We start from the raw sequence: 13,142 nt of genomic DNA, 5'->3' as shown, positions 1-13,142 counted from the left end.
GGGGTACATTTTGGTAGGAAGAATAAGGAAAGCCAATACAAAATAAGGGTGCAAGAGCAGAGGGCTTGGAGGTATATATGCATAAATCATTGAAGTTAGAGGGCAGGTTGAGAAAGTGGTTATAAAAGCATAGGGGCTCTTGGGCTTTATAAATAAATGCATAATATACAAAGGTTCAATTCGATAATTGTGTCCAATTCTGGGCACCGCATGTAGAAAGGATTTGAAAGCTTTAGAAAGGGTGCAGAAGGGGGATGAGGGACTTCAGTAACATGGATAGCTGGGGTTGTTCTCCTTAGAGAATGGTGAGAGGAGATCTGTTAGAGGCGTTCAAAATTATGGGTGGTCTGGACAGAGTAGATAGGGAGAAACTGTTCCCATTGGCGGAAGGGTTGAGAACCAGAAGACATTGATTTAAAGAGATTGGCAAAAGAACCAAAAGTGACATGAGGAAAAGCTTTCTTAAGCAGCAAGTTGTTAGGATCTGAAATTTACGAGTGTGGTGGAGGCAGATTCAAAAGTGATTTTCAAAAGGGAATTAAATAATTATCTGAAGAGAAAACATTTGCAGGGCTATGAGGAAAGGGCAGGTGAATGGGATTAGCTGAGTTGCTCTTGCAGAGATCTGTCATGGACACGACAGTCAGAATGGCCTCCTTCTGTATTATAACCATTCTATGATTCCCAAGAGGAACTGTTATTATAGCCCCCATTATGGGGCGCAAGTGGTGTGCTCAAGCCCTTGTAGTCATAAGCAGCAACTTCCCCACATGCTGCACCACTCCCTGCAGGCTTCACCAACCGTTATTAACCCTTTCAAATATCAGGACTTCCACAAGCTCAAACAGCATCAGTAGGAAACAAACAGCAACTAACCTGAAAGTTGTTGAGGATCCCTTTAAATAGTGTTGGTGGGAATCCTTCATGAGGTTGAACACATGTTCCACCATGCATGTTTAAGAGAGGGCACTAGGGAAGCAATGTCCAAAATGGCAATGCAGGCATCAAATCAGTATTAATGTCATGATCTAGTTACTCTGCATACTTTCAGCACATGTACATAAAACACGCACTAGAGGTCTCACCACGATGTTGTTTGGTGCGGGTCGCACCTGAAGTGGGTGGAAGTGGCATGGATGTCATTTTGCTACTAAACTGGCACCCCTAGTGCCAAAACTACTGCTGCTTCAAAGCTGAATTTTGCAGCCACCATTCAAATGAAGAAATTTGGGATCTGTTTAAACCTAAGACTCCCCAGTTGGAAACTAATGAGATCAGATTGGAAACCCAATTTACACACTGCCCAACTTTACTTCCCATATTGCAGAATATATAAATTATTTGGCTATAACTCAATCACAACTACAAGAGTTTCCAACTTTTCTCTATATCTTGGATATATCATTTATATCATTTAAAGCATCAAAAAGAACTGCATTCTTTTCTTTATTACAAATTACCTAATATTGTGCCAACAGTGATTTATTACAGACAATCTGTACATATTAGAAATAGGAATAGTACTTCAAGGTATTTGATCTTGTTGTTAAAACTACTCCTTATTATTAAAATGGCTCAACAGTAAATTGGGTGAACAAAATATTTTCAGGCATCTACTCTACCATATAACTTTTACAAGAAATAATCAGCTCCGTACTTATGAGCTCAATTTATGAATTCTGCAAACTGAATATTCAATTTCAGAAAATTAATACCATACTCTTGATTTGTAATAAGTTTTCTTATCTACTATGTATCAAACACTATTTTTTAAATTTAGTAACAAGCAGTCAGTCTCCTTGGAGTTTTTCTTAAAAAAACACAAATTTAAAAGTGTCCTTGTTGCTCAGTAAAGTTATCCATAAATCAAACTAGGAAGGCCCTAGATTGATTCCTGGTTTGGATCTGGTTTGATGTTGTCAGCTAGGGCAGTAGTTGAGATTTCAGGGTCCTGGTATAAGGAGGGGGACAAATTAGCCTGTTGTAAATTGCTGATGACAGTGTAGATTTTGCCTTTGTGCAATAATGTATAACCAGTGATGACAAATAGGTAATCCGTTTTATATCTCTTTCGATTTCATTCCCACTGACTTCAATGGAAATAAAAACCGTGCTGCTGATTCACTACCGCCCGTTTTGTACTATCACACAATGTACAGATTTGTAGCCATGAGGTGAGGAAAAAATTGAGCTTGACCACAATTCCCAAATAATAAAATAATTTAAAGACTTCCAAATGTTGGAGCAATATTAATAACAGTTATCTGAATGATCCCAGCAAGAAGAAAGACTTACAGAAGAGCAGGAGGTAAAAATTGGCAAATAAAAGTCTGTTTAATGAAAAGCAATTTTTCATTAACTATCTGATGAATGAATCTGACATTTCTTTGATCATATTTTAAAAATACAAAACACTATGGGACTAGTCTCTCCATGAAAATAAACACTAATTCGCACAGTCTCACAGTAACAGGGAATATTCAAACCTTTATGTTAGTATAACACGAGGATGCCTATGCGCTTTCATCAATAGCACTTTATAAATGACAGACAGGAATAATACCCGAATGGAGCCTAATCTTAGGTTAAGGCACCATCCCTCCCACTATTTAAAGCATAGAATTAAATGTTAAACAGTGTCGAAGAAACATAAGTAGATTTTAAAAACACCATCAATTTGTTAGATCAAATGTGGAGATAAGGTTTTTTTCATTTCAAAAAGTGCCAAGGTACTTTGCACAGACCTCAACGTGTGAAAAAAAGATGTTTGGAGAGGAGAACAGTGCCATAGTGGTGTGATTTGCTGCAATACAATTACAACACCATCTGTTGTCTTTCAGTGACTACAGACTGTGGTGAGAAAGAGGACAAATTCTATTTTTATTTTTACCTTTAGTCACATCTAAGCTTGCCAGCACAGAACTGGAAAATTAATGTGAGCGGTTATCTAATGCTATCTTTATGTATATATAGTAAACACAATGCAGTAGGAACTCACAGGAACAGAAGGATTTCTCACACTGATGCTTGGGGTTGTTGCTCGAAGTGCTCCACTGGCTCCATGGTAATACTTAAAGCAGATTTTTGTTTCAGCTGAAAGATAGATTAAGGTCATATTAAAGCTTTAGGAAATCACTGTGTGAAATGTTATATTTTGTTCCTGTTGTTTTGCTATTGTGGTTTGTACCAAACAAGAGCTACATATTGATTAATTATAAATTTATTCTTCATTTTAGAAATGTAAAAACAACTTTCTTACCAGTTTTCTTCCCTCCAATGTTTTTTTTAAAAAACTCACGTTGTTTCCTTATGTGGAATGGTTCCACAAGCGCCAGTCACCTTCTGGTACTTCACCCAAGTAGCCATTATTCACTTGTGAACCTTGACAGCAAGTGTCAATGGAATATTCGACTGTGCAGGCATCACAGTCAAGTAAAATGTCATTCTCAAACAACATCCAGATACATGCACAACCAGCAAGATCACTAGGTAACAGGAACCTTGATAATTTCCTCTCTCTAATCTCCAGCATATTTCAAAGAAGCAACAGCATGCCAGTCACAAAACATTGTGAAGATACTCATTAAGCACAAAGGAAGAGCACAGTTTATTTGTAAATGTTTTTGTTTAAATCAATCACTTCTTGTGGCATTTGTTCATTCATCTTCCCAGAAGGTTGACTGCTATGAATCCCCCCCTCTGTCCGTCCTGTGCTGCCCTTGTGACATTAAAATAACCTTTTTATTTCAGATCCATTTTCAAAACGTTGAACTTATTAAGTTACTCCTAAATGTGCTTCATCTACATAAAAATAGGATGCAGTCACAATGCTTAATTGTAGCAAAATTCAACACCATACTTACATTAGCCCACTCAGCATCAGGTCTGAGCTTAATCCAGATAAAGAAATTATATTTAGCTTAAAAAAACCTACTGAGAATACAGTTTATCCTTTTTAATCTTACAAGGATTGTTCCAGAACCAAGAGATACTGCTGTATTAGAGGGGGATTTATGAGGGTACAATTCCATAAGTATGAGTTCCTGGAAAAAACCCATAAATGGAAAAGCAGTAGTACCGGGAAATAGTCCTTCCTCAGCTGATTGGAATGAAGCCCTTAAATTCTTTTCTGTCCTTATTATTTTAAGTTAACTTCTGACCCCAGTGGCAAAATCTTAGCATTAAGGATTACGCTAAGCTTTTCACCTGAAGCGTACTTACTCAGTTCCAGTAGCTAATTCCCTTCATTCCCAGTAGATCAGTTTCATTACATAGATGGTCCTCTGCTACAATCACGATTAAGTCCACTGGCAGGTATGTAAAGTGTAGCAAGGAGTGTTCTACTTTCTACACATATTTGGAAAGATGTTCTCTGTGTTTGTGTAGTAAAATATTCCTGTCATTTTCTCCTGACAGGATCAAAATTTTAGTTTGAAAGGTTACTTTGACTATTTTTAATTAAAGTTCCCCCCCCCCCCCCCCCCACACAAGCCACACACCTTCCTCACTTGGAACTAGGTCACCATTCCTTCACTGCTGCTGGTTCAAAATTCTGGAACTCTGTCTAACAGCACTTCTGGTCTATCTGCATCAGATGGACAGCAGAGTTCAAGAAGGCAGCTCACTACCACCTTCTCAAAGGCAATTAGGGATGGGCAATAAATGCTGACCTTGCCATTGATGACCACATTCCAAGGACGCAAAAAAAAAAGTTGACAAATATGTTATTTATAATTGCTAAAGAAAGAGCTTAAATTTTGTTTTAATATGGGCGAATGCAGCATACAATTTGCACATAACAAGGTCCCACAAATAGTAGTGAGGTAAATGGTCACTTCATCAGCTTTTGCTGGTGTTGGTTGAGGGTTAAACATTGTACAGGACACTGCTTTTCATTGAAACAGTGCCACTGGATCTTTTACATCCACCTGGGTAGTTTAACATCTCATCTGTGAAAAAGCACCTCTGACAGTGCAGCACTCCCTCGATATATAATCATACTCCTAAAAGTCCATATTTAGCATTCTTCAGTCTTTAAACTTTAATATCAAACATCTTTGTTAAAATCAAACTATTTCACTGAAAATTAATATAATGATAGGCCTATTGAAATGCTAATGCACCTAGTGTTTGACTGAAGAACCTTTCTGCATCAGTTATTCAGTCTTACTGCAGTCCTAAATCATGGGCAGAATTTTACCCTTGGCGTGCACCATTGGTGGGGGTGGGCGAGGGCAGTCGGGAATCCAACAGCCATCGGCAACGCTCCACGAGTTTATGCGGGAAGGCCAATTAAGGCCCACCCAGCGTGCTACGCAGCCTGGAATGTGTGCGAAGGACCGGGTGGTGGGGGGCATGATGTCCATTGGGTCCAATGGCGACCCAACGGCTAATTCAAGTGTGGCCTCAGCAGCCCCTGGAAGGCTGCCACCAAAGGACGCGAAAGTGTTGCCAATGGAGACCGTGGTGGGTGGACATGGCAGGCGGGAGGGCAGGCTGGCGGAGCAGTCAGTGCCGCGTTTTTTGGATGAGTGTCTCACTGCCCTCCTGGAGGAGAGAGCAGCGAGGAGAGAAACCCTTGTCCCCAGGGACGGGAGGAGGACCCACCACCTCACCAAAAAGGCCTGGGAGGAGGTGGCATCCAGGGTCAGTAGACATAATGAGGTGAGGCGCACATGGGTGCAGTGCCGGAAGCGCTTCAATGATCTCCTGTGATCAGGAAGGGTGAGTACCATGTTGGCATGGGTCACTTTGCAGAACAGTTAAGAGCTGCCCATCACCCCCCACTGTGGACCGCAGAGGTGTTAGAGTGTGAGTGGCAAATGTCAATGAGGCAGCATCTGACCAAGGGGGTGAGTTCTGGCTGCTTGGACTGAGTGCCTTGCGACTCCAGGGTCACGAATCGGCTGAGCCCTGTGAGGTGTTCCTCAGGTGGGGTTGGCCAGGCTGCAATGGCGCTGAAGGTAGGGAGTGGACTGATCAATGCTCCTCTGTCCTAATGGTGTGATGGAAAACAACAGTCCATGTTAATTTCTGCTAATTTTAACATTCACAAGTAAATGAGATGTTATTTTGTGCAACTGGCCTCTGTATGTTTCATTTGTTCTGTAGGTGCAGAGTAGGCCATGATGTTATGATGGGCATGTGTCTCCTGAAACTTTATTGCAAAGGCACATAGTTTACGTTGTTCACCAAGGAACTGGTCCTGTCAGGGATCGAGTATGGAGCCTGAAGCCCTGGCATGCGGTGGTGGTTCTTATTTGGTAGGCTAGCTGAAGGGGCATTGAATCAAAGTGTCCCGGGGGTCCCTACCTCCCTGGAGGTTACCCAGGTCTGCTTCTTTTCCCTCAGGGTTCTCCTGACCGTGCTCGTCCTCGGGACTCACTACTGGACTCATCACCTGTTGCCTGTGTGGCTGCGTCAATATCTTCTTCCTCCACTGCGTCCCCCCTTTCCAGTGCCAGATTGTGGAGAGCACAGCATGCAACCACTATCAGTGACACACGATCTGGGGGTTATTGGAGTTCACCCATGAACAGTCCAGGCATCGGAAGCGCATCTTGAGAAGACCGATGATTCTCTCTAGCACTGCCCTTGTGGAGACGTGGCTCCTATTGTACCGCAGCACGGCCTCTGTTCTTGGGTGGTGGAGAGGCTGCTTTTGAGGGGATAGCCCTGGTTGTCCAGCAGCCATCCATCCAGCCGGGCTGGAGCACTAAAAAGCCTCGGCACCTGGGAGTGTCTGAGGATGTAAGCTTCTTGGGAGCTGCCTAGGTACCTTGCACAGACTTGCAGAATCTGCACCTTGTGGTCACACACTATCTGCACGTTCATGGAGTGGAATCCCTTCCTGTTGACGAAGGCACCCGGCTCACCCGCTGGCGCCTTGATGGCCACATGTGTACAGTCGATTGCATCCTGGACGCAGGGGAACCCAGCAATCATTGCAAAGCCTCTAGCTTGCTCAGCCTGGCTGGCCTCATCCGTACGGTAATGAATGAAAGCCAATGCACACCTGAACAGAGCGTCTGTCACCTGCTTGACACAACTGTGGACAGCTGATATGGACACACCACAAAGATCCCCCACTGACCCCTGGAAAGAGCCGAAGGTATAGAAGTTGAGGGCCACTGTGACCTTCAGCACCACTGGCATGTGGTGTCCACCCACACAGTTGGAGTTGATCTCAGTGCCGATCCTCTGACTGATGGAAGTCACAGTCTCCCGTGAGAGACGAAGCCTGTGTTGGCACTGCACCTCAGACATATTCAGGTAGCTGCATCACTGCCTGTAAACCCTGGCAGCAGGATAGTGATGTCTTCTGTGTCCCCTTCCACCTTGGACTTTCTGTTGGCCCTGAAACCCTTGTGTCTGTGCCTCTCCTCCCGTAGGTCACTCCTCTGGAAGCTGAATAGGGACCCCTGGCCTCCTCCCCCTTCTGGCACCAGCCCCTTCCTCCTCAAAGGAGGAGGTGCCTCCAGCAGAGACCACGATCCCCATTCCCAGGGTAAGGGAAGGCTGTCTGATACCTGAAATGCCCCACGTGGTGTGAATCCTCCGGGGGCCTGGAAAACAACAGTTCAGTCCTGAACTGAAGCCTTGACGTTCTCTGAAATGCAGCTCTGAAGCGAGCTGAAGCTGTCCTGTTCACAGAAACAACCAGCAGCAAGTGAAATCCTGCACTCCTCACTAATCGCATTGACAAGGTCACTGACCTCTCTTATCCCGCCCATGGATGACGTTTTACTAATTGTGACCTGCCCGCCTGCCTGTTGTGCCTGTGCGAGGGCTTGAAAATCGCACAGACTACATAAAGTTTGAGATAATTGGCGTCTCAAGGGCCTTAACTGGCCACTTAATTAATGGCGGGTGCGCCACTGTCCCCACCGCATGCCTGCCTAGCAGAATATTGCGAGAGTACGCGTTCACGTTGACACACTCGGCCGATGTCAACGTGCTTTATTTAACGCTCAAGCGGGCCATTTCTGAATGCTTATTTGACACTCATGGTGCTCTGTCAATGTGCTGATGAATCTCTTGACTCAGTTTTTGTTGAGCTTGGTTTCTGGCATGCATTCCCAGCGCAGTGCCTATTCTCAGCATCTTTGAGGTTGCAAAAGAATGTTAAGTAAAAATATTTACTCTTTTCCCTTAGAAAGCAGAGTTAAGAAGAAAGTCAAACTGATTCTTAAACCAAGCTGTCAGCAAGCCCAGGGACCATATGCCTGAAAGAAAGTTTCTGGTCTCAGGAAAGTTGCTAAGTTGAATGCTGTGCATACTTTGGTTCCTTTCAGAATGTTGCTTCACAGTGCACCTTACTCTGCCCATCTTATTCCAGGGCACTCTGCAAGGTGTCTGCCCCATGGCTCCTGAAATGTGGTGACTATGGGCTTGGGTTACACACATCTTCTCTCATGGTTGTTATAGCTGTGTTATTCCCTGTTCTATCTGGTTCCAAGAGCAGGACGAACATGATTAGCCAGCATTTGAAGCTGTGACCATGGAACCCCAGGACATGGGAACAGGAACAAACCGTTCAGCCCCTTGAGCCTGTTCCACCATTCAATTAGATCTTGACTGATCTTCTCTTGAGTCCATCTACCTGTCTTGATTCCCTAACCCTTGGGCAAATGCCCTGTCGAAGAAAGATCTATCAATCTCAGTTTTGAAGTTTTCAATTGACCCTCCATTCCTTCCTAGGAGAGGGTTTTAGAAATTTCTGGTATGGAAGCAACTGTAACAGCTGGAGAATATGAGCTGGGCAGCTGCCCCAGTCAATGGTGAGCATCCTTCTTTGTTTTTCATCCCTTTTATCTTAGTTAGCTTACTTACCTTGCACAGGCACAGGCACTGTTGTATTGCAGCAGAACACATTTTTAAAAATTATTCATTCACGGGATGTGGGCTTCGCTGGCTGGGCCAGCATTTATTGCCCATCCCTAGTTGCCCTTGAGAAGATGGGGGTGAGCTGCCTTCTTGAACCACTGCAGTCCCTATGGTGTAGGTACACCCACAATGCTGTCAGGAGGGGTCAGGACTTTGACCCAGTGACAGTGAAGGAGTGGCAATATATTTCCAAGTCAGGATGGTGAGTGACTTGGAGGGGAACTTCCAGGTGGTGGGGTTCCCATTTATCTGCTGCCCTTGTCCTTCTAGGTGGTGGTGGTCATGGGTCTGGAATGTGCTGTCTAAGGAGCCTTGGTGAATTCCTGCAGTGCATCTTGTAGATGGTACACACTACTGCTACTGTGCATCGGTGGTGGAGGGTGTGAATGTTTGTGGATGTGGTACCAATCAAGCGGATTGCTTTGTCCGGGATGCTGTCCAGCTTCTTCAGTGTTGTGGGAGCTGCACTCATCCAGGCAAGTGGAGAGTATTCCATCACACTCCTGACTTGTGCCTTGTAGATGGTGGATAGGCTTTGGGGAGTCAGGAGGTGAGTTACTTGTCACACGATTCCTAGCCTCTGACCTGCTCTTGTAGTATTTATATAGCTAGTCCAGTTCAGTTTCTGGTCAATGGTAACCCCAGGATGTTGATAGTCAGGGATTCAGTGAGTCAATGCCACTGAATGTCAAGGGGTGATGGTTCTCTCTTGTTGGAGATGGTAATTGCCTGAGACTTGTATGGCGCGAATGTTACTTGCCACTTGTCAGCCTAAGCCTGGATATTGCCCAGGTCTTGCTGCATTTGGACATGGACTGCTTCAGTATCTGAGGAGTCGCGAATGGTGCTGAACATTGTGCAATCATCAGCGAGCATCCCCACTTCTGACCTTATGATGGGAGGAAGGTCATTGATGAAGCAGCTGAAGATGGTTGGGTCGAGGATGCTACCCTGAGGAGCTCCTGCTGTGATGTCCTGGAGCTGAGATGACAGATCTCCAACATCCACAGCCACTTCCTTTGTGCTACGTATGACTCCAATCAGTGGAGAGTTCTCCTCCTGATTCCTATTAACTCCAGTTTTGCTAGGGCTCCTTGATGCCACACTCGGTCAAATGCTGCCTTGATGTCAAGGGCAGTCACTCTCACCTCACCTCGGGAGTTCAGCTTTTTTGTCCATGTTTGAACCAAGGCTGTAATGAGGTCAGGAGCTGAGTGACCCTGGCAAAATCCAAATTGGGCATCAGTGAGCAGGTTATTGCTAAGCAAGTGCCGTTTGATAGCATTGTTCTACCATGTAAAATTCTATTTTAAGGATTGGCATATATTCTTCAGCTCCTCACAGTCCCCAACTACATTGGGTAATTGATTCCAGTGAGTCATCTCAACCAAGGCTCACACTGAAGACAAGCACCAGCACAGCTCCTACTACACCAGGGGGCCAGTTAGTAAGCTGCAGAAGGGAATACTTGGAGAAGTAGAGGCATGAACGAGGACGCGCAAGTACACAACGAAAACAGCTCCATTAACTGCTGAGTCCAGTGCCTCATTTCTCACAGGGTCTGCTGACGAACTTATGTTAGTAACTCAGCTGGGATTTGAGGTTATGTCAAGCAGCCAAGTATAGTTTGGGAAATTCCACAACCCACTGTTGCATATTTTTGCATGCCTGCTTGATCAAGCTGCTGATCGCCATGATCACAGTGGCCTCTTAGAAACCTCTGAAGTCACATGCTCCCTAACCTCACCCTCCAGTTCAGACCCTTGATCAGGCTTTCATCGCAAATGTTTCATCACATAGCACCATCAATAACTTCCTCCACTTTGGGGAATCAAGTCAGGCAGTAAAATGGTACGGGTACCTTGTTTTGCTCTATGCCTCCATGGGAAAGTAGATGAAGCAAATAGCTAGTGAAGCAAAACATCTGTAACTTGCATGATGCAACTGTGCAGCACAGATTAGGAGCATTGGCAGTTACAACCTGCTGTTGTTTCAAAAACCCAATAGTATAAAAGATCGAAGCAGCAATAAACTTCACACTGACAAACAGAGCTGGCCCACTAAAAGTTATTTTTTGAGTTTTGGCTACATTGCTCCTTTTAGTGTTGTAGGCCCAGATTTTTGCAATAATGGAGAGGCTCTCCATTTTGGCAAAAATCCCAGAAATGGCTGAAAATTTTAAGTCCTGACCCCGAACATGGCATGTTCCATTTTCACTGTGGTGAGAATGGAGTGGGTCAGGGTTTGCACGTGTACGGTTTATGGAGGCAGTTAGTCGTTTAAATCACCTGCTGCCTCCACTGAAGTGGGATTTTGGTAGGACAGGAGTGTGAAAACTGAAGTGTGCAGAATAGGCCAAGTAAGAGGAGGTCTGAACTTGGTGGCTTCATTTGGATAGCCTTTGGATCTGGTCCTGCCACACCTTTGGGGAAGGTAAGGCACCTTTTGGGGGAGGTAAAGCACACTTTTAGAAAGGTAAGGCACCCTTTGGGATTGCTAAAGGTGACCATGATTATGCACTTTTTATGCACAAACTCATTGAAATGATCAAAGAACTGTTCAGCTCATTTTCCTTCTTCAAAGCCTGCAGCTACAGACAAAAGACCAGAGGGACATCCATGCATTCAGCACATTATAAAACATCTCTGGGGAAACAGACCAAGTGGCTGGATTTTGTGACTTCAGTTTGTATCAATCGCGCAAACACAGCAACTTCATGTCATTCATTGCTTGTCAATGGTGAGGCAGAGAGCAGGATGGCATTTTTGTAAAGCTAACAGCGGAGCAAAGCAACTTGGACAGCAACCTTTAGATTTCCAAGTTTTACAGCACTACTGCCCCTTACCTGAAGTTGCAGTGGCATTTTCTCATTAATGAATGACAATACCACTAGGCTCAGTGTTATTTTAACAGCCAAATATTTGCAATCTTGGACTTCCTATATGCTTTAACCAACATACCTAAAATTGGGTATTCCTTCTAATTCTGAAGGATCTGTTCTTAATCAATTTTTCCTTCCTAAACTGATTAAGTATGTAGCTCATCTTTCTACACACAAAAGGACTAAAATCCGATTACTACTAGATCTAATATTCACTTATCTAATATTCGTAATACAACTATATGACCAGCTGGTGATAATAAGTGTGCATAGCACTCCATAGCAGGCATGGGATATGATGAAGCAATAAATGTTGACATATGATCTACCAAAAAAATAAAGAGAGTTTTTCAACATGTCTTTGTAGCATCCTCAGCTAATCCCCATTAATACCTAGGTTATCAGCTTGTGGTAATCCTAGTAGTTTGGATACAGAGATGATTATACCGTGAATCACCACGATCCTGGACTGCTCCCGCTCCACCATTCTAATATGCAAGAAGTGTGATGAAAATCCTTTTTATACATGCAAACAGGATTTCCATTGCATTTCTGATGAAGCTAGGGAGGTGGATCAGGAGCGACTCTGACCTCCATTAGATCTAATACAGATTTCATTTGAGGCACATAACAGTAACTGAAAGTTACCAGACCTTGGGCAGCTTTGTGTTCCAATTGGTTCACTGTTCCCAATGCCAGTGATGAACACCTCGGGATATGTATTAAAACGTTATTGATGAATGTTATTAATCACTTTCATGATATCATATTTCTCTCCATTAAACACTTGTGAATGTAGTTCTGTTTATTTTTCAATTGGTCAAAAATACTCGCACTCCAAAGTTCCCTTTAAAATGTAGTTGCTGTGTACAAACATACGAACATATGAACAAGGAGCAGGAGTAGGCCATTCAGCCCATCGAGCCTGCTCCGCCATTTAATAAGATCATGGCTGATCTGATAATAACCTGAAATCTGCATCCCACCTACCCCGATAACCTATCACCCCCTTGCTTACCAAGAATCTATCCAATCAGTACGTGCATGTACGTGGCGATGCAAAAATTCTTTAATGGGTCTATGAAACCTGTTTTTTTTCAGTGCATAGACCCTTTAAAGATTTTTTGCATGGCCACATACATGCATTATTCATCACAGAGTGTTACCTCTCAGGCTGCTGCATGGCTGGGCACCAACGTAGCTTAGCAGGAACAGTGATGATGTCCTTTTTATACTAAGGATGGCATAATCAGTGTTTTCTTATTCTTGTGTAAAGCCTGCCATTAACATCACGTGTCAAATCAATGAAAAAATAACGAGACTATGATAAACAAAAAAAACTTATGAAGTTTAATGGAAAATAAATGGAATAACA

The 13,142-nt window shown here is 43.7% G+C and overlaps 1 protein-coding gene across 1 annotated transcript in view; it reads right to left on the bottom strand.

Annotated features, from left to right (window-relative positions):
- The window catches only part of LOC144678727 (E3 ubiquitin-protein ligase HECW1-like), a 676,338-nt gene that overhangs the window by 417,812 nt on the left and 245,384 nt on the right, over positions 1–13,142 (bottom strand). Inside the window, exon 4 of the mRNA XM_078538571.1 lies at positions 2,999–3,093. Coding sequence (XP_078394697.1) covers positions 2,999–3,093 — 95 coding nt within the window. The remainder of the gene's footprint in view (positions 1–2,998; positions 3,094–13,142) is intronic.

Source organism: Cetorhinus maximus, chromosome 3 (assembly GCF_964194155.1).
Source record: "Cetorhinus maximus chromosome 3, sCetMax3.hap1.1, whole genome shotgun sequence".
NCBI classification, from domain to species: domain Eukaryota; kingdom Metazoa; phylum Chordata; class Chondrichthyes; order Lamniformes; family Cetorhinidae; genus Cetorhinus; species Cetorhinus maximus.
The sequence above is the reverse complement of the archived record's forward strand: the minus strand, read 5'-3'. Positions and strand labels throughout refer to the sequence as shown.